Source organism: Hyla sarda, chromosome 5 (genome assembly GCF_029499605.1).
Source record: "Hyla sarda isolate aHylSar1 chromosome 5, aHylSar1.hap1, whole genome shotgun sequence".
NCBI classification, from domain to species: Eukaryota; Metazoa; Chordata; class Amphibia; order Anura; family Hylidae; genus Hyla; species Hyla sarda.
The window spans coordinates 81,621,538-81,643,907 of record NC_079193.1 but is presented as its reverse complement, the minus strand read 5'-3'; the positions used below and the strand labels follow the sequence as shown (position 1 = coordinate 81,643,907).

At 43.9% G+C, this 22,370-nt stretch overlaps 1 protein-coding gene across 4 annotated transcripts in view; it reads right to left on the bottom strand.

Moving 5' to 3' along the window:
- STK31 (serine/threonine kinase 31) overlaps positions 1-22,370 on the bottom strand; it is a 182,190-nt gene that overhangs the window by 4,747 nt on the left and 155,073 nt on the right. For all 4 annotated transcript variants that reach the window (XM_056519806.1, XM_056519807.1, XM_056519804.1 and 1 more), the window contains exons 22-23: positions 4,881-5,000; positions 472-540 (exon numbers count right to left, since the gene is read on the bottom strand). In XM_056519806.1, coding sequence (XP_056375781.1) covers positions 472-540; positions 4,881-5,000 — 189 coding nt within the window. The remainder of the gene's footprint in view (positions 1-471; positions 541-4,880; positions 5,001-22,370) is intronic.

The following is a 22,370-nucleotide window of genomic DNA, read 5'->3' as shown; positions in this document are numbered from 1 at the left end:
AAACAAACCCTTATATGGTTCTGTGGGTGGAAAAATAAATGAGTTATGTCTCTTAAAACGCAAAAAGGAAAAATCAAAATGCAAAAGGAAATGGGCTGTATCTGACAGCTAGTTCACCCGCACTAAACCCAGTATATTGGGTTAAAGTGAGGGTGAAGAGCTGTAAAATGAGAGGATACTCACTAAAATCCGTTGGTTAGCTGCTGCGTTCTTCTTGTTAATATTTTTATTCCTAATGTGCCCCAGCATGCATTGGAGGCGAGGATCCGGCTTGCCAAGCTCCCCTGTCTCCTCCATATTCCCCTGTCAGCCCCGCCCCTTCATTATTATGCTCATTTAGAAAATTAAAATATACTGGCGAATGTCTCAATTTTAACATCAGTGTTGAGGGATAGCCAATGTCATTGTATACATCTAACACAGTAGTGCACCCATATTTCTGTATTGTATTTAGAAAATTATACAACATACCAAATCAAGTTTCTCAAGATCAGGAGTTCCATCAGATTTGAGCATAATATTTTTGTTCCCCATGCAGAGCTGGAAAACAAAATACAAACTTTGATATTCAGACAAATACATAAGATCTCTTAATACCAGACCAGAGCAGGAGATCCCCGATAACACTGATCATTGCTATGCCCTATGAATAGCACTGAACAGTATTAGCAATCAAGTGATTGCTATAAATAGTCCTCTATGGGGACATAAGTGTAAAATCTGCTAAAAAACTGTTTGGAGGCCTGGCCATGCCTGATATATATGAATATTATTTGGCGGTGCACCTCCGGAGAATCCCCTCATGGACCAAATTTTTGGCATATAGCAGGTGGCCTGAAGTTGAGAAGTTGTAGATTTCTCCTATACACCCATCCTCTATGATATGGTCATCCACCCCCTGCACTGTCACACGGAACCTTTTGGGGCCAATGAGACTAACTATTAAAATCTGGAATGAGGCCTCCTCCACATACCCTCTTAAATCACTAACCTCTCTACTCACACCAATGTTATTTAACCCTAGTATTCCAGATAGTGATGACATCAGGACTGTCTCTCCTTGGACACAGCCAAGATATTTTATTTAGCCGTTGATCCCATTACTCGAAAGCTTCTAACCCCACAATCTATTAGTGACAAATTTCGCATAACAAGAGAGTCCCTGTCTCACTTCCACACCATTCAGGAATATTTAGGGATTCACCCATCCCATCCCTTCCCACCTCCAACACCCTTTGAATCTATCTGTAAATGAGACACCTCCACTAGAGGCTTGATCTCAAGAATTTATGATATCCCAATATCTCCAGAGGACAGGTCCCAACTACGACACCCATATATGACCAAGTGGGAATCTTATTTAGGGAAATCCCTCACCTTTGCACAATGGCAGGTCATATGGTCACGGGCAGCTAAGTCCTCGACTTGTATCACACACAAAGAGATCCAGTACAAAATCTTACTACACACACCTGAGCTGCTGCACCGCCTCTTCCCGCAGCTTTCACCCTCTTGTTGGAGGTGTAATAGAGATATTGGTTCTATACCACACATATTTTGGGACTGCCCACTTCTTAGACACTTTTGGCTGGAGGTGCAGTCACTAGTTAGGAGGATTATAGGGTCCCACATCCCACTGTCAGCGGAGACATATCTTCTGAACATCCCCCCCCAGCGGAATCACTACCATTCAGTCTAAACTCACTCTTCTTACATATACTCACTGCGGCCAAGTGTCTTTTGGCTCAGTGGTGGAGGAAAACGGAGAGCCCCCCATTCCAGATGCTACTAGATAAAATCGCAGATATACGGAGAATGGAAAATATGTCCGCCATGGTGGAAAACAGACTGGATGCTTTTGATACTTTGTGGTGCCGGTGGGATGTATATGTGAGTCCCTGAGAGTGGTCTGAGGCAGTGAACGGACCCTGAGGAGCTGGAGCTGAGCGGATACTTCTTTATTCTCTTTATCTTCCCTACTTATCCGTCCCTTTATCTTTATCTTCCATACTTACCTGTCTTTTTCTCTATTAACTTTCTACCTCTTACAAACTTTTTACCTCCTGTTTGTTTTTTTGTTTTTTTTACATTATTTTACATCTTCTTCATTGCATATTGCCTGGATTATTGACCATAAGCTGAGGTGTAATGGATCTGGAGTCAAGAGATATTATTAGTATCCTCTAATAACACTTCATATTATCCTCGCTTCATTCTTTATGATCTGTTAAATAACGGCTTTTATCTAAGCTTCATGTCTCTGATGTGGGGTCTTCCCCGGATACTCACAGAGCCGACCTGAAATAATCTGGACTTTACAACATCTTTACAGCCGGATCTATGTTATCATATTGTAACCTGGTCTTTTTAATATGTAATGACTCTGATTATGATTCTATGTACTTTTATTTTCTTATTCTCAAATATCTGTTTTAAAGAAGAATTCTTTAATAAAAAAAAAACAGTTATAAAAAAAAAAGATCTCTTTTAATAAAAATATATATATATCAATTATAAAATGAAAGTAAAAAAAAATGTAACAATTATACATTCTGATAAATTATTCGTGCTCCTAAAGCCCTAACGTTAGTAAAGCTGGCCATACACCAGTTTAAAGTGTTCAACATAAAACATCACAATTCATTGCTGGGAGAGAAACACAATGGTTTTCGCACAAAAAAATCATATTGGTAATATATTTATGATCACCACCTTTGGGATCCCTGCTGATCTCTAGAACAGAGTCCCCCATTTTTTGTTCTCTGCAAAATAGTCATTATAAGACATTGAAATGGAGCAGTGGTCAAGCATGTCCATTGCTGCTCCATTAGGAGTCTGTGAGACTGATGAATCTGGCCTCACACAAGTGAATTATCGGTCACTGACTGTCAGTAGAATAATGTCCACATCAGATTTTTTCTGCCATGGTCAAGTTAATGGACCAGCCAGTCACTTGCCATTTTTTGCCAGCTCACTATGATTTTTATTTATTTTCCTAATCACGGTGATCTACAACATTAATCTGGCATGTTACATGCTTAAAGGGGTACTAGGGTGGAAATTTTTTTTTTTAAATCAACTGGTGCCAGAAAGTTAAACAGATTTGTAAATTACTTCTATTAACATTTTTTAATCCTTCCAGTATTTATCAGTTGCTTTATACCACAGAGGAAGTTCTTTTCTATTTGAATTTCTTTTGCCTGATCACAGTACTCTCTGCTGACACATCTGTCCATGTCAGGAACTGTCCAGAGCAGGAGCAAATCCCCATAGGAAACCTATCCAGCTCTGGACAGTTCCTGACATGGACAAGAGGTGTCAACAGAGAGCACTGTGACAAGAGAACTTCCTCTGTAGCATACAGCAGCTGATAAGTACTAGAATTATTAAGATGATTAAATATAAGTCATTTAAAAATCTGTATAACTTTCTGACACCAGTTGATTTAAAAAAAAAAAAAAAAAAAAAAAATGTCCACCGGAGTTAAAGGCCGTGCCATGCCAATCGCTGTATCTACTCTGCAGAAAGGCTTTTTTGTGGGGTGAAAAAATAAAAAAAATACATTTCTACTACTTATGAAGGATTTCCATTTTACACCATTGAGTGTGCAAAAGTGTTTCTTATCTTAGGTTTTTATTGTTCTCCTTGTGAGGTAGATGGGACTTATTGATCAAAAAGTCTGGACACGAACCGGAAAGCCTCAGAGGATGTCCAAAATAAAGAGGCTCAGGTTGGTCGGAGGCAAATGTATGGGTACAAGTGGAGCGTGAATAGCAAGTAACCAAGTAAGATGTGGTCTTCAGATATAAAAAAAAATTAACAGCCTATACCCATGGAACCTGTTTCCTCCAATAAGATACCAGAGAAAATTAGTTTGTCCTATATAATTTTGTAGTCCCATGTGTTCTGATTCCAACAATTTTATTTTTATCTTGTAGCGACTATTTGGTTAACTACCTTCAACTTTTTCTGAATAGTCAGGTGGATGTGGACTTTATTTCAAAAAGTGGAGTGAATGCTAAGCTCAGGGTGTAGGAGCCCGATTCACAGTATCGTAGCCTCATTTTTACATCTCCCTGAGCCTGATACACACCCCTTAGCCTCATATTCACCTCCCTAAGGCAAATTTACACCCTCTTAGCCTAATTTTGTAAACCCCTGTCTCTGATTCAAGCCTCTCAACATATTTACATTCATCTAACTATTCAGGGACAAGAGTAGACACAGCTCTATAATTTGGTAAAAGAGGAAATCACAATAAAATAAACACTGCACTGGATTTAGGGCCCCAAAGGTGGTCATTTTATTTATTTATTTTTTAAATACTGCCCACAGTTGCACTTTAATAGGGCAGAATGAGGTAGAACTTTGATAATATGCTGCACCTTTATACAGTGACCCCTCGACCTACGATGGCCCCGACATACGATAATTTCAACATGCGATGGCCTCTCAGAGACGACAGCTATGGACGGCGACATCCCGGGCAGCGGTGACGGTCCGGAGCGGCGGGGACAGGCGAGTACAACTTCCTCTAACAGTGGTCTACAACCTGCGGACCTCCAGATGTTGCAAAACTACAACACCCAGCATGCCCAGACAGCCGTTGGCTGTCCGGGCATGCTGGGTGTTGTAGTTTCGCAACATCTGGAGGTCCGCAGGTTGTAGACCACTGTCCTATACCTTACATTGCACGGATCCCTCAACATGCGATGGTCCGTTTGGAACGGATTACCATCGTATGTTGAGGGACCACTGTATAAGACATTCTGCTCTAGATTTCATAACATATTAAACAGATTTTCATTTTACTTACTATGAACATCAAGGAATACATTTTGGCCAATACTTTAAATATTTTCTAATCAAATCAGACATACCCATAGGAGTAGGATACCGTAGGCATAGACATCTGAGAAGGCTGAAGCTGGTTGTCCCAATTTTACTTCAGGAGCAGTCAACAGAGGAAAGCAAATCGAGGTGGCTGAACTCCGCTGCTCCTAAAAACACAATCAAAATTCAGCAATACTGTTTAAGTTCTGGTCATTAAACTGGTATTGACCAGATAGATACCTGGACAGTGTTAAAGTAGAACTTAGAGCTAAAAAAAAATATTTCAAATGTTTTTTTTAAATCTTGCTCAGAATGCCGCAAAAATGCAAACTGGTCTAACCTATAACAATGCCTCCAGTATAATGCTCCTGGCTTCTTCCTGCATCATGTGACCAACGCGTCACACAGTGGCTTAGCTAATCACTGGCAATGTCCCGCCTTAGTTGGTGATAGGCAGTGAGGCAGCGTGAAGAATGGGACAAAAAAAAAAAAAAAAAAAAAAAAAAAAAAAAAAAAAAAGACCAGGGCTGGGGCTCAATATGTCACATTGCTGTTCAACCTATCACCTGCCGAGGCCGGACATTGCATGATGTGTCGACTACAAGAAGCAGGAAGAGGATCAATGCGGAGGGAGCACGGTACCGGAGGCAGGAGGGAGCGATGGTAGTTTGTTTTGTTAAATGCTGGAATTCTTCTATCCCAGAGTACTTCTTTAAAAGGTAACTATCATGTTAAGAAACTTCAAACATTTCATAGTAGCATATGACATTTTTAGATTGTGGGGCTCTGCATCCTGTGACCCCCACTGAACATTGAAATGAGAAAGCAAAAGTGATCAGCCTGTTAAATATTCCCTATTTTTGAAGCAGCACAAATCAATTATATCTGCAGTCACTTCTATCTGCAAAAAATTTTGTTTTTGGCTTTTCAATTTTACCGCACAATTTCTTTTTTTTTTTAAGGTTTGAGTGATAAAAATACAATTGGTCCCACATAAAACAACACAAAACAAGCTCTCATATGAAAAATGAAAAATCGCTGCACTCTTAAGGGGTTAAAGGTTGCAAATACGGACCAACAGCCAACTAATTTTATGCCTGTAAAAATTAGGGTATGTTAACACAGGCAAAAGAAGTGTGGTTTCCAGCTCCCATTGACTTCAATAGAAATGTATAAAAAAAAAAAAAATCTGCTGACTAAAAAATTACAAAGAAACATAGAATTTGTCGGCAGATAATAACCATTCAGACCATCTAGTCTGCCCAATATTCTAATTATTATACATAGTCCCTGGCCCTATCGTATATGAGGGATAGCCTTACACATATCCCATGTATGCTTAATCCCTTAAGGACCAGGCCAATTTTCATTTTTGCACTTTCGTTTTTTCCTCCTCCCCTTCTAAAAATCATAACGCTTTCAGTTTTGCACCTACAGATCCATATAAGGGCTTGTTTTTTGTGTCACCAATTGTACTTTGTAATTACCTCAATCATTTCATTACGAAATCTATGGCGGAAAAAAAAGAATTGTGGGGTGAAATTGAAAACAAAAAAATGTAAAAAATTTCTGTAGGTCCATACGGTTACAAGGATACCCCATTTATGTAGGTTTTATTTTTATTTTACTACTTTAAAAAAAATTATAACTACATGCACCAAATTTAGTATACTTAAAAGTGTCTTCTTCTTACCATTATAACTTCTTAATTTTTCTGCATGTGGGGATATAGGAGGGCTCATTTTTTGCGCCGTGATCTGAAGTTTTTATTGGTACCATTTTTTGTCTTGATGGTATATGGTATAAGTGACCAAAAATGTGCAGTTTTGGACTTTGGTGTTTTTTTATGTGTACGCCGTCGACCATGTTTAACTAACCTTATATTTTAATCGTTTTGGATAAAGATGAGCGAATCGAACTTGACGAACCCGAATTCGTTACGAATTTCATGAAAAATTCGATTTGCAACGAATACGAATATCGCCACGATTCTATCGCACGAATCGCTTCATTAAACTCCATTTTACAGCCTTCCAGGCTATTGGAGACCTAAGATGGCGGATCCACATGTGAGTACATGGGGCAGGGGATTATGGGAGGGCGGGAAACAGCGGTGGGAATGAAGGTAGGCGGGCTGACCCTGAACCACATTGTGAGATGCAGCCTATCAGTGTTCACTGACCCCTGTGATGTCACAGCCCCTATATAATCGGCGGCCATCTTGCCTCTCTTCATTTCATCTATGCACTCAGATAGAGAGGACGGGACTGCGTGTGTGAATAGCTCATACCACAGCCTTACACTGCAACTGCTAGTCACACCAGCATTAGGGAAAGGCAGGAGTGCAGAGTGCTGTGCTGTTACTCTGAGAAGAATCATTGATTGCTAAACCTCCTATTCACGTTATTGAGCATTGCAGCAGAGAGGGGCAGATAGCTGTCAGCTGCCTCATACAGATCTCCAAGCTGCCTGAACTTTCTGAAGCATCTTATCTTCTCATTTTTCAGCTCTATTGAGGTTTTTTTTGCTCCACAAATGTTCTGCTGCTCAGAATTGTGTGACAATTGAGTAAAATTTTGGGTTTAACCCCTGGATTTTTTTTTTTTGGTGGTGCTGCACTGTTGGGTCCTGCTGCTGTTCAGAAATAAGTCATATTAGTGTGGACTTTAGTGCCTTTTTACCATTTTTCACCTGTTACTCTGTCTCTGTGCTAAATTCAGTGTTATACCACACGTTATACACCTGCCGGTGTATTAAAGAAAAAAAAGTTTTTCCTGAGTACAAATACGCTTTTTCAGTGGCCTTATCATTGCAAAGGGCCTACATACAAGCAAATAGCGTACCATATACTACCTTTTTTTCTGTCTCTGTGCTAAATTAAGTGTAATACCACACGTTATACACCTGCCGGTGTATTAAAGAAATAAAGGTTTTCCTGAGTACAAATGCGCTTAACAGTGCACTCATCATTGCAAAGGGCATACATACAACCAAGTAGTGTACTATTTAGTACCTGTATTTCTGTTTCGGTGCTAAATTCAGTGCTATTCCACACATTAGTGTACACTGGCTGGTGTATACAACAAAAAAAAAAAAAAAAAAAGAGTTTTTTTCTGCGTATAAATACGCCTAACAGTGCGCTCATCATTGCAAAGGGCATACATACAACAAAGGAGTGTACTATTTAGTAACTGTTATTCTGTCTAGGGCCTATATACTTTGAAAGGACAGCCGTAAGCAATTGCCTGCTGCTGTTCTATACCCTCATAAACCCTGATGTCAGGCAGGGAAGTGCCAGGACGTGCACAGAGAAGGGGCAGAGGCCTACATACGTCAGGCAGAGTTTGCAGCAGACTTGGGGCGAGTGGCAGCAGGAGTCGCAGCAATAGGCCTGAGCTCCCATTAACACCCAGCGGTCGTGTCGTCGACCCATCTCTCCTTGTCACACTTGGTTTGCACACTCATCCCCATCATCACAAGCGACATCTGACAACCCCAGAAAAGAGTCGGTGGGTTCCTCAGACACAACCTTCAGTTGGCATGGCCCAGGAGCAGTCCCCGTAATCCCATTGCCTTTGTCCTATGCTGTTCCCTCTCCCAAAGAAGTATCTCATGCTTTGGGTTCAGCTCCACTATTTAGCGAGGACGATGTAATAGAGGACAGTCAGCATCTAATGGGCAGCCAAGAATGTGAGGAGACATGCGTCCCTTGCTCCGCAAGGCGGGCAAGTAGTGAGGCGGAGTGTGACGTGGGAGGCGGTGTTTCAATTGTTCAGGGTCCTGAGACAGACACTGTTGTGGAACACGAGGAGGACATCAGTGACGTGCACACATCTTTTGATGATGATGATGAAGCCGATCGCAATTGGGAACCGGGTGCAGAAGCCGGGGCTTCATCATCATCAGGAGAAGAGATTTGCTCTTTGTCTATGAGGCAGCAAGGCGGTAGCACGGTTGGCAATCATCGTGGTGGTGGCAGTAGTGGAAATTCAGGAGCCAAACGTGCCAGGGGGAGACCACCTGCTTCGCGGCAAGCTACCATTCAGGGAGGTAGTGGAACAGGGGTTCCTGGAGACGGCGCAAATAGCAGTGAAATAGTGCGAACTATGGGTGGGAAAATCAGCTACTCTGCGGTGTGGCTGTTCTTCATAAAGAATCCGGAGGACCTTAGCGTAGTCACATGCAAAATCTGTGGGCAGAAAGTGAAGCGTGGCCAGGGTCCCAATCTCAGCACCACGGCCCTGCGTCACCACATGATTCGCCACCATAAAGCAGCCTGGGATAACCGTGGCTCCGAGGTAGTGGTCCAGCCTGCCGCATCACCCAGTGGCCATCCGCTCCCTCCGTCATCCAGCCAAGGCTCCACCACCTCAGCCGAAGGGAGCATTGTGTCAAACCCTCCTTTTTGCGCTCCTGCTTCTTCCGCTCCTAGTCAGCCATTCCGCCAACAATCGATCGGCGAAGCCATGTCCAAGAGACAACAGTATGCGCCCACTCATCCAACGGCGCAGAAGTTTAATGTGCTCCTGTCCAAGTTGCTGGTGTTGCAGTCCCTCCCTTTCCAACTGGTGGACTCTGCAGCTTTCAGGGAATTGATGGCTTGTGCCGACCTGAGGTGGAGAGTCCCAAGTAGGGATCGACCGATATCGTTTTTTTTAGGGCAGATACCAATAATCGGTGCAGGTTAGGGCCGATAGCCGATAACTTATACCGATATTCCGGTATAAGTTATCGGCTATTTAACCCCCTGCGACACCGCTGCAGATCATTGATTTAAAGCGGGCGCTTTAAATCAATGATCTGCAGTGGCTTTTGCGGGGCCATAGGCCGCCGCCGCCACCACCCGCTTCTCTCCCCTACCTGTCAGGGTGGTCCGGGCCATCCATCCATCGTTCATGTAGTGTCCGGGGGCGTTCCGGGTGGAGGGTGGTCCGGTCCGGGCTGTCCTTCTCCTGGGGTCCTCTTCTCCACTCCGGGCGGGCTCCGGCCTAGTACGCTGCATAGACGCCGCTGCGCAGTGACGCCCGTGCGCAGCGACGCACCTGACGTCACGGCGTAGCAGCGTCTATGCAGTGTACTAGGCCGGAGCCTGAGTGGAGAAGATGACCGCCGGAGAAGAAGGACAGCCCGGACCGGTTCACTCTTCACCCGGAACGCCCCCGGACACTACAGGAAGGAAGGATGGATGGCCCGGACCACCCCCATTACGGATAAGTTTAATTTTTTTTATTGACTCGGAGGGTGGGGGAGGGGCCCGACCGGTATAGCGGTATGGGCAAAAATCCATACCGGTATACCGCCCTGCATCACGGTGGGGGGTGCGACGCGGTGCGGTGGGTCGGTGTGGCGGGGTGACGGTCGCGGTGCGGGGCATTATCGGCTTATCAGCAAGATAATTGCCGATACCGATAATGCCCAAAAACTTGATTATCGGCAGATAATATTGGCCATACCGATAATCGGTCGATCCCTAGTCCCAAGCCATCATTTCTTTGCGAAGAAGGCAGTACCAGCCCTGCATAAGTTTGTACAAGAGAAGGTGGGCCAGTCCTTGAGCCTGTTGGTGTGTTCAAAAGTGCACGGCAGTGCCGACGTGTAGAGCTGTAACTACGGGCAGGGACAATACATGTCTTTTACGGCCCACTGGGTAAATGTTGTTCCTGCACAGCCACAACAGCAACTTGGACAGGTCACACCGCTTCCTCCTCCACACTCTGGCTCCCAGGCAGTTGGTCCTTTTACAGTGTGCGCCTCCTCCTCTTCCCCCGTGTCCTCGGCCTCCACTGCACGTCCAAATCTCGGTGGCCCTTCATCGTACCACGTGTGTAGGGCACAGCGGTGTCAAGCCGTCCTTCACATGGTTTGCCTTTGCGAACGGAGTCACACAGGGGAGGAACTGCTAAAGTTCATTAGGGAAGAAATCAGAGTATGGCTTACTCCATGAAATCTGGAAATGGGAACCATGGTGACCGAATATGGGAAGAACATTGTGGCCGCGCTGCGAAAAGGAAGTGTGAACCATTCGCCCTGCATGGCATACGTGTTGAATCTGGTTGTCAAGAAGTTCATCAAGTCTTCACCCCATTTGCAAGACGTCCTGACAATGGCAAGGAAACTGTGCATGCACTTCAGCCACTCGTACACCGCCAAGCACACTTTGCTTGAGCTGCAGCGTCAGAACGGTATCCCACAACATAGTCTCATTTGTGACGTTGCCACACGTTGGAATTCCACCCTCCATATGTTGGACATACTATACGAACAAAGAAAAGCCATCACGGATTTTTTGATGATACAAGCAGATAGGAGTACACCCTTGTGTAACTTCAATGTGAACGAGTGGCAGCTCATACATGACACCTGCCGTTTGCTGAGGCCCTTTGAGGAAGACACATTTTTTGTTAGTCGCTCGAATTACGCCATGAACGACGTAATTCCACTCCTACATTTACTCCAAAAAATGATTGAAAACATGGCTGGTCACGGCAATGGAGATGTTGCGCCTACATCAGAAGGCTACATGAGTCCTGTGGGAGATGAACTGGAGGAGGATGATGAGGGGCAGAGCGAAGCACAGTTTACGGTGGATGAGATGGCCGGTGTTTCTGGTCATTGGACAGGAGAGGAGGAGCAGGAGCAGCCAGAGGAGCTGGAGGGTTATTACGAGGGAGGCGAGACAGAGGACCCAGACATACCGTGGCAGTATGCAGTGGAGATGGAGGCAGGTAGTCCTAGCGAGTCACTGTCACAAATGGTACGATGCATGCTGAGTTGCTTGCGTAGTGACCCCCAAATTGTAAAAATTTGTCAGCGCGATGACTTCTGGATCTCCACCTTATTAGACCCTCGCTACCGGCCCAGAATGGGGGACTTTTTTTTTACACCCACTGAGAGGGAGGACAAACTGACCTACTTCAGGGAGCTTCTACGTAGTCAGTTGGCCGATGCCTATCGGCCACATGGTCCATCCACTCGCAGGTCTGATTCAGGGGCCCCTCTGCGCTCACCTTCCACTGCCACGGCTGCTGGGGAGGGGAAGGGTGGCAGGAGCAGTACCGGCTCAATCAGCAGCAGCCTGAGTCTACAGTCGCTGATGAGTAGCTTCCTTCAGCCGCATAGTGAAGCTACTCATCAGCAGCAGGTGGACATGGAGCAGGACCTGAACCAGCAGGTGGTGGCTTACCTCGACATGACCGGACCGACATGATGATTTATGGCCGCAACTAGCGGAGTTTGCCCTGCCCGGCCAGTAGTGTGCCATCAGAGAGGGTGTTTAGTGTGGCCAAGGCCATAGTCACCCCAAGGCGAACTCGTCTGTCCACTAAAAATGTGGAGAGACTAACATTTGTCAAGATGAATCAGGGATGGATCAGCCAGGATTTCCAGCCACCAATGACATATGGGTCTGAGTAGATTGACCATGGTCCTACAACAAAATTTTCTCTATTGTGGTTGGTTATGAAACCCTCTGGGGCATACCTGGGCATTGTACGCTTGCCACATACGGCCCTTTGATTGGCTCTGACCGGCCCGCGCTGATTGGGGGACAACTATGCTGACTAATCTGGGGGACATCTATGCTGCCTAATCTGGGGGACATCTATGCTGCCTAATCTGGGGGACAACTATGCTCCTAATCTGGGGGACAACTATGCTGCTTAATCTGGGTGACATCTATGCTGCCTAATCTGGGTGACAACTATGCTCCTAATCTGGGGAACATCTATGCTGCCTAATCTGGGGGCCATCTATGCTGCCTAATCTGGGTGACATCTATGCTGCCTACTCTGGGGGACAAGTATGCTGCCTAATCTGGGTGACATCTATGCTGCCTAATCTGGGGGACAAGTATGCTGCCTAATCTGGGTGACATCTATGCTGCCTAATCTGGGTGACATCTATGCTGCCTACTCTGGGGACAAGTATGCTGCCTAATCTGGGGGACAACTATGCTCCTAATCTGGGGGACATCTATGCTGCCTAATCTGGGGGACATCTATGCTGCCTAATCTGGGGGACAACTATGCTCCTAATATGGGGAAAACTGATGCTTCTGGCCTTGGGCCTATAATTTTTTGAAGTTTAGCAGTAGCTAAATACATACTTAATGCAAATGTCACCATTGATCTTTAAATGTAAGGGTTATGAAACCCTCTTGGGTACTGCGAATGACTGCTCCAGACTCATTCTGTGTTTTTCACAAACTACTTGCCTCCCTGGTGCCTCAGGCCTTGGGCCTATAATTTTTTGAAGTTTAGCAGTAGCTAAATAAATGCTTAATGCAAATGTAAACATTGATCTTTAAATGTAAGGGGTTAAGAAAACCTCTTGGGTACTGAAAATGCATGATCCAGACTCATTCTGTGTCTTTCAGGAACTACTTGCCTCCCTGGTGCCTCTGGCCTTGGGCCTTAAATGTTGGGATGTTTAGCAGTAGCTTAATACAGGCTTAATGCAAATTTCAACAATGATCGTTAAATTCTCGGCGCTCTGCCAGTGCCTTCCCCTACCCCGCCTGGGCCGATCCGAGGACCTCACTAACAAACTCACTAACTAATCCAAGCGCTTATAGCGACGGGCGGTGTGTACAAAGGGCAGGGACTTAATAAACGCCAGTTTATGACCCTCACTTACTGGTAATTCCTCGTTTTAAGATTAAATAATTGCAATCACAGATCCCTATCACGAACTGGTTTCAGCGTGCAACACACACCTGTCCTTGAAAGATAGAGAGACGCTAATCCGTTCAGTGGAGCGCTAGTGCGGCCCAGGACATCTGAGGCCATAACACACCTGTCATTGCTCGATCTCGCAATTGATCGGGCAAGGTAAGGGGTTATTACAGCCTCTTGGGTACTGCTGAGGCCTACTCCTGACTGCTCCTGGTGCAATGTATGGGGTAATTAAACACTATTGGGTAGTGTTATTGTTAAATTTACTGGTAATTTTATCAGTAATAAAATTGAATTTTGCAGAATGCTAACAGTTACACAACGGAAAGCTTGTTGCGTGTGATTTTTTAATGAAAAAAATAAATAAATAGATGGAGAGGGATTAACTCTGCTTAATCATTTTTGGCGATTAGAATCCTTTTGCCATCTGATTTTTTGGAGACAGATGCGCTTACACACATGTAATAATTTTTTTAACCATATTTCAAACATTGTGTGGTTTATTATTTTTGAGAAGAATGTCTTTTGGTGGTCCACCATCCTGCATTATAGAGTCTTCTGAACTGCTGTATATGCGCTTTTTTTTTTTTTTTTTAAAAGGTATTTTGTCAGACAATTTCGATAAAATTTTGCGTTTTTTTGGGGTGGATTGTGAAGCCCGGGTGACGGGTGTGTAGTGTGTACTCGTGCATCAGTCAACTCCAGTCTGTTAGGCAATATATGGGTTACTGATGCAGCAGAGGTGGGGCCTTGGTCTTGGAATTTCAATTATTTAAAAAAATTTAACATATTGTGTGGTTTATTATATTATAGAAGAATGTCTTTGGGTGGTCCACTGTCCTGCATTATAGAGTCTTCTGAACTGCTGTATATGCGCTTATTTTAACAAAAAGGTATTTTGTCAGACAGGTTTATTGGGGTAAATTGTGAAGCCCGGGTGTGTACTCGTGCATCAGCCAACTCCAGGCTGTGTCTTTCAGGCAATCTATGGGTTACTGATGCAGCTGAGGTGGGGCCTGGGTCTAGAAATTTCAATTTAAAAAAAAAAAATCAACAATTGTGTGGTTCATTATTTTTGAGAAGAAAGTCTTTGGGTGGTCCACCGTCCTGCCTTATAGAGTCTTCTGAAATGTTGGATATGCGCTTGTGCTTACACAAAGTTGTAAATTAAAAAAAAAAATGTATACAATTTTGTTGATTTTGGGGCGGATTGTGAAGCCCTGTGTGTACTGGTGCATCAGCCAACTCCAGGCTGTGTCCTTCAGGCAATAAATGGGTTCCTGATGCCGCAGAGGTGGGGCCTGGGTCTGGGAATTTAAAATTTTTGGATTGCGGGTGCTACAAAAAAAGATGGACACACCCTAATCCGTTCAGTGGAGCGTTCCTGCAGCCCCGGACATCTGAGGGCATAACACACCTGTTATTGCTCGATCTCAGGAGAAGGGGGGTTCATCATCGGGAGAAGAGAGTTGCAGGTTGCCCTTGAGTCAGCAAGGCGGTAGCACGGTTGGCAGTCAGCGTGGTGTGGCAGTAGTGGAAATTCTGGAGCCAAATGTGCCCGGGGGAGACCACCTGCTTCGCGGCAGCGAACCAGGTTACCAGCACCGGTCGATGAAAGATAGAGACACGCTAATCCGTTCAGTGGTGCGCACCTGCGGCCCCGGAAATCAGAGGGCATAACACACCTGGTATTGCTCGATCTCGCAATTGATCGTGCAAAGGTAGGGGGTTATTAAAGCCTCTTGGGTACTGCTGAGGCCTACTCTTGACTGCTCCTGGTGCAATGTATGGGGTAATTAAACACTCTTGGGTAGTGTTTTTTTCTTTTTTAATTTACTGATAATTTTATCAGTAATAAAATTGAATTTTCCAGAATGCTAATCGTTACACAACGGAACGCTTGTTGCGTGTGATTTTTTAATGAAAAAAATAAATAAATAAATAAATACGGACAGGGATTAACTCTGCTTCATCATTTTGGGCGAAAAAAGTCCTTTGGTGATCTGATCTTTTGGAGACAGATGCGCTTACACACATATTGAATTAGTTTTTGTAAAAAAAAATTCGAGTCTTGTGAACTGTTGGATATGCGCTTGTTCTTACACAAAGGTATTTCTTTAAAAAATTTCTAAAATGTTGTTGTTTTTTGGAGGGGATTGTGAAGCCCGGGTGTGTACTGGTGCATCAGCCAACTCCAGGCTGTGTCCTTCAGGCAATATATGGGTTCCTCATGCCACAGAGGTGGGGCCTGGGTCTGGAAATTTCTAATTTTTGGATAGCGGGTGCTACCAATGAGAAATCTTTGTCAAAAATTTCATATATTGTGTTGTTTTTTTTTTGGGGGGGGGGGGGATTGTGAAGCCCTGGTGTGCCATTCAGCCACTAAATGGTCTCCTCTTGCTGCCAACATGTCCACGCTATGTCATTCAGTCACTATATGGTCTCCTGACACGGATGCCACCACCAGGCTCTGTCATTATGCTGCTGTGCGGCAGTGATTCTAAGAGCGATGCCGGTAATCTGCATCCTATTCTGAATAACAGTATTATTTCACTACCCTAGCACACTCCATATGCGTTTTAGGACACAGCAAAGTGTTCTATACCCCTATAGAGGCTGTATGTAGGCTAGAAATAGCCTTTTTGAGGGTGCGTTCACACGGCCGTATTTGTCAGCGGATCCGCAGTTGCGGATCCGCTGACAAAGGCCCCTAAAGTGCTACCCTCTTTGTGCCTGCTAATAGCGGCAATCCGCCGCTACCAGCAGACACACTGCGATGTGCGAGTTACCCTGCAGTGTACTCGCACACATCGCGGCCGCTCTCTGCGTATCTCAGAGAGCCGGATTGAGCGGCCGCGATGTGCGGAAACACTGCGGCTCGCACATCAGTGTGTCTGCTGGTAGCGGCGTATTGCCGCTATTAGCAGGCACAAAGAGGGCAGCACTTTAGGGGCCTTTGTCAGCGGATCCGCAGCTGCGGATCCACTGACAAATACCCCCGTGTGAACGCACCCTTAATATCGATTCGCCGTGAATAAATTCGGATCGAAACAAACTTTTCGGGAAAATTCGGTGAATTGGCCGAATTGAATTTTTGAAAAGTTCGCTCATCTCTAGTTTTGGACATTTACACACGCAGCAGTACCACATATGATGTTTATTTTTAATTACATTATTTTAAAAAAATAATAATAATAATAATAATAATATATATAACCTATCGGATGGCAAGGAGGCAGGTAAGGGCCCTCCCACCATCCACTCAGCTGATCGGGACCCACGGTTTTGCAGCGGATGTCCCGATCAGCTCCGCTGAGCTAACCGGTATCTAGCTAACCCAAATTTAGATGCCGATCAACTTTAATAGTGGCATCTAAAGGGTTAAAGGGGTATTCCAGGATTTTTTTTATTTGACTATGCAAAAGGGGCTGTAAAGTTAGTGTAGTTCATAATATAGTGTCTGTACCTGTTTGTGACGGTTTTCTCACAATTTTTCTGTGATTTTCAATCCAATATTTATTTTTTATCAGCATACAAAATGACTGTTGTCTCAGATTTTTCCCAGGTTGAAATGTGGCCGAGACCTGACTCACTAGTCAGCTGATGACAGGGAGCCTGTCTGCTTCAGTGGGTGGAAGGATTGCTTGGTGGGAGAGAGATCAATCTGCAATTAATGCAACAGCTGTAGGCACCCTGATTGAAAACCACAGATCTTTTGAATGGATGCAGCTCATTTATGTTTAAATGGATGGGGAGGGGAATGGAATTGTGGGATTTGTTGTCAAAAAAAGAAAAGTCAAACAGGAAGTACCAGTTCACAAAAAGCTAGCCACAGTATTATGGTAATCTCACAACATAGCCATCTAGCCCTAAGACAAGTGCAGATCCTTCCTAAGCATGTCCATTACTGCCTGCCAGGTACGAACTAAAATCACCTTATGGTGGATAACACCTTTAATACCAGGCATCAGCCTAATCGGCAATGTCCGGCATTAACTGTAGGTCTTGGCTGCTGATAGCAGTCGGGACCCCCATGAAATGAAGCGTGCTCAGATTGTGAGAATGTTTTAAACCCCGGTAACAAGACCGGGGTGTACAGGTACGCCCTTGGTCCTTAACGGGGTACTCCGGTGGCAAAAATTTTATTTTAAAATAAACTGGTGCCAGAAAGTTAAAGAGATTTGTAAATTAAAAAAGAGAAAAAATATATATGTGTGTGCAGCTCACAATTGATACACACCGAGGTCAAGCTGGGCAAGCAACTATACCTTAATTGCTAAAAAGGTGAACCAAAAGACAAAATGTAGCCCGGACCTTCTAGGTGAGTATATAAGAATAAATGATCTCTGGATCGTGCTTCAATAATAATAATAATCAACAGTTTATTAAAATAATATATGTAAGTTAAAATTAGATACTTCTCACAGGGCCCTTGTGAGAAGAACATACATAATAAAAGGAACCAAACAATAAAAATTATGCATGGAATTAATGTAACAGTATCACTGGCATAAATTGGCTTCTAATGTGTAACCAGTATGTGCCCGTTAGTGTAACAAACAAACACCAACTGCACAGGACAAGCAAAATAAGCGAAAGTGCTTAATAAATTGTTTCCCTCATATGTATGTTCAAAGTAAATGTGTCCTTTTTGTATACAATATTAGACAGTTTGTAACAGTTTCAGATTGTGTTACCGATCTTTGTGGTGGCAACCCGGGCAGTAGATGTTATTCCCACAGTGCCTGGATGTCTTTAGTGCACTGGGTCCTCTGTGCAGCGATTCCAGGTGTAGGCAGCTTAATCCAGCAAGGTCCGAATGGAGGCGGTGGCAGTCGCTTTCGGCTGATGGCGCTGGCAGGCGCCGATGATCACAAGATGCCGAGAGGCTGCTGGCGCTGGCATGCGCTGGAGATGGTATAGTCCTCACCGCTAGCTGGAGGGCACCAGGGACCGTGCGCTGGATGCGAAGAGCTCGCCTCGTGTTGCCGGCGTGTGACGCCAGCTGTTGTTGGAGCCGGGATCACTGCACCAGAGTGGATTTGCAATTGCAGGACCGGGCAAACAGCGGACTGGATGCGCTGATAGTTGTACAGTTCATAGGAGGTAACTGGCCTTAATGGATGGACACAGTTCACAAACATAATATGCCACTTATTGTAATATGCCAGTTATCATGCATAAACGACTAGACGCGTTTCAGGGTTGTATAGTATAACCCTTCCCTCAGTAGTCATAGTGGTTGCCATAAATCATTATCTTTTTATAGGAGCACAGATCCCAACCATTAACACGTTAATGGATAATAGTAAAGACCATGAATGGATTCAACGGATAGGTTCACTAGAGAGCAATATTAAATGGAGAATGGTAAATGTAGAAAGTAATGTGTGAATACTGTTGAGAAGTGTGGAGAAGCATTTTTGCAGAAAAACAGTTTAAAAAATATATATATAATGCAATATTGGAGATTTAGTTGTTTTATATTATAGATTAAATATGGTTAATACATATAGTAATTGATTATAAAGAATAATAGAAATGTAAAATGTGTATACAAATCAAAATGAAAAATAAGAATAAAAATAAAAATAGAAATAAATATAATAGAAGTGAATATAAATAAAAAATAAATAATAGAGAGAGATACAAATAACAATGCGAATGAAAATAGAAATAAAATAAGAAATAAAAATACAGATGAGATAATGGAAATAAAAATGATGATGAAAATAAATAAGAAACATAAAAATAAATAGAATAAAAATCAGAATAAGAATAAAAATGGATTAGAAATAAAAAGATGAATAACAGTAAATAAATAGAAATAAATAAAAATAGAAATAAAAATAAAATATAGGATGAATTGTTTGTAGATAATTCATCCTATATTTTATTATTATTTATAAAGTAATAAACTCAATACATTGGATATAGTGTGGGTAAACAGGAGTAAAACGAGGTATCACAGAAATTGATGCAGGTGTTATGGCCCTCCGTTGCTGCATTGCGAAAGCTCTTCTGTACGAAATGTAGGCGGGGAGCCAGCTTACCGAGCTTCCCTTCCTCCTCTCTATGCAGCACAATGCCTGCCCTTTATATGAATATTGATATTTCTTGACTTCCTGCAGCCAGGTGAGTGATCTGCTATTGTAGCAGAGCGCAGTTCTTCCAGGTGTAAATAGACCATTTTTTCTGTCACTGTTTTTTGTTAGGGCTGCTTTTCATTCCCACTGAAGTCAATGGGAGCAAGAAAGTGCTTTTTCCTGAGTAAACATACTCTTACATGAATAAAATTAAGTCCTTAACCCCTTAAGGACACAGGTTTTTTTCATTTTTCTCCACCTCACCTTCTAAAAATCATAACTCTTTAAATTTTTTGTTCACCTACAGACCCATATGAGGGCTTGTTTTTTGCTCAATCAATTTTACTTTGTAATGCCATCAATCATTTCACCACAAATTCTACGGCAAAAGCAAACAAAAAATATTTGTGGGGCAAAATACGTGTAAGCCATTGACCGTGTGCTTTAATTAACGTTATATATCTTTATAGTTCTAGTACTGACATTTACGCACGCTGCGATACCACATATATTTTTGCTTACATATTTTTATTTTTTGTTTATTGGGAAAAGGGTTATTATTCAAACGTTATTATTAGGAAAGGGGTTAAGTCATATTTAATAACTTTTTTTTTTTTTTTTTTTAAACACACACAATTTTTTTTGTCCCCATAGGGGACTATTACATGCAATCCTTGGATTGCATACACCGTTTAATGTTATGCCATAGCATAGCATTAAATGGGCACTGTCATTAAAGGGGTACTCCGCTGCTCAGCATTTAGAAAAAACTGTTCCGAATGCTGAAGCCCGCGCCGGGAACTCGTGACATCATAGACTTGCATTGAGGGGGTAGTGTGTGACGTCATGAGGGGGTGGGGCTATGACGTTACGAGCTCCCGGCGCCAGCTCCAGCATTCGAAACCGTTTGTTCCAAACGCTGAGCAGCGGAGTACCCCTTTAAACATGATTTTTAATATTTGATTCCTTATGCCAAATAAATTACTTTTGTAATTGGCTTCCAAAAAAAAAAAAAAATCCTTTATGTTAGTTTTTCTGCTGTATACTTCTGGCCACCAGGGGTCTCCCTTTTTGGCCAGAACACATTCCGTCTGGTCAAAATCGCAGATTTTGGTCTCCTGCTTGTAATGGCAGGAGACCAAACTCAGAAATTGTTTCTCTGCACTGAGCTTGATTGACAGCTGCAAAGAGCCTCACCGAAAGGTGCACAGACTAAAAGCTGCACAGACGCAAAGCTGCAAAGAGCTTGAGGTCTTTTATTCATCACAGCACTGCAACAATGTGAGGGCGGAAGTGGTCCCCCAGCAGGCTTCAGTGATGTCATGCCTGCTGGGAGATGGCACTATGTGAGCAAGAAAAAAGGTAAGATAAGGAGATTTTTTACACTTACCGTAAAATCTTTTTCTCAGAAGCTCCATTGGGGGACACAGGAACCGTGGGTATATCTTGCTGCCACTAGTAGGCTGACACTATGCATACAAAAAAGAAGTCGGCCCCTCCCAGCAGGGTATACCCCACCTACTGCCTTAGAGACACTCCGTTTTAGTCCCAAAGCAATAGGAGGAACCGAAAAATACAGAGTCCGGAGGGCGCCCAGTCAAACAACGAACCAACAGACTGAAAGGCGACCAACTCTCAGATTACAACTAACAACACAGGGTGGGAGCTGTGTCCCCCAAAGGAGCTTCTGAGAAAAAGATTTTACAGTAAGTGTAAAAAATCTCCTTTTCTCATTCAGCTCCATTGGGGGACACAGGAACCGTGGGACATACCAAGTGGGAGAACCATGTAACCCAGAATCAAGCGGACGGCAGAGCCACCGCTGCCTGCAAAACCTTACGCCCTAAAGAGGCGTCGGCGGATGCAGAAGTGTGCACTTGGTTAAACTTAGTGAACGTGCGCACCGAAGACCAAGTAGCCGCCTTACACACCGGTAGGGCTGAAGCCCTGTTAAAAACCACCCAAGAGGCCCCCACAGAGCAAGCGGAGTGAGCCGTAACCTGGAAGGGAGGATCCTTCCCCTTGGAACGGTATGCTTCAGAAATGGCGGACCGGATCCATATGGAGATGGTGGCCTTAGAAGCCGGCAAACCTTCACGTCGGCCCTCCTGAAGGACAAACAGCGACTCCGACCGTCGGAAAGAAGAGGTGGCCTTGAGGTAAACTCGTAAGGCTCGTACCACATCCAGATTGTGGAGAGAACGCTCCTTAGGATGAGACGGAGCAGGGATGAAGGAAGGGAGAACGATATCCTCGTTCAGATTAAAGGACGTAACCACCTTCGGTTGAAAGGAAGGAACCGGCCGAAGTACTGCCTTGTCTTGATGAAGAATCAGGAAGGGAGGTTGACAAGATGAGCTGACAATTCCGACACCTGACGGATCGAGGTCACAGCTACCAAAAGGACAACCTTCCAGGAAGGAAATGGAGAGAAACATCGCAGATAGGCTCGAATGGAGTGGATTGCAAGGCATTCAGGACCAAACTTAAGTCCCAAGGGGGAGTAGGAGACCTGTAGGGAGGAATCTCGTGAGCTACTCCTTGGAGGAAGGTGTGAACCGATGAGTCAGAAGCCAGAGGCCGCTGAAAAAGAATAGACAGCGCCGACACTTGACCCTTGAGGGAAATAGGAACCAGGAGCGTCTCAAGACCCGACTGCAGAAACGCCAGAAGGTTCGGCAGGGAAAAGCGAACCGGGGAAAGAGAGCGGGCCTCACCGAAAATAAGCCCGCCAAGTCCTATGGTAGATAGTAGCCGAGGATGGCTTACGCGCCCTGAC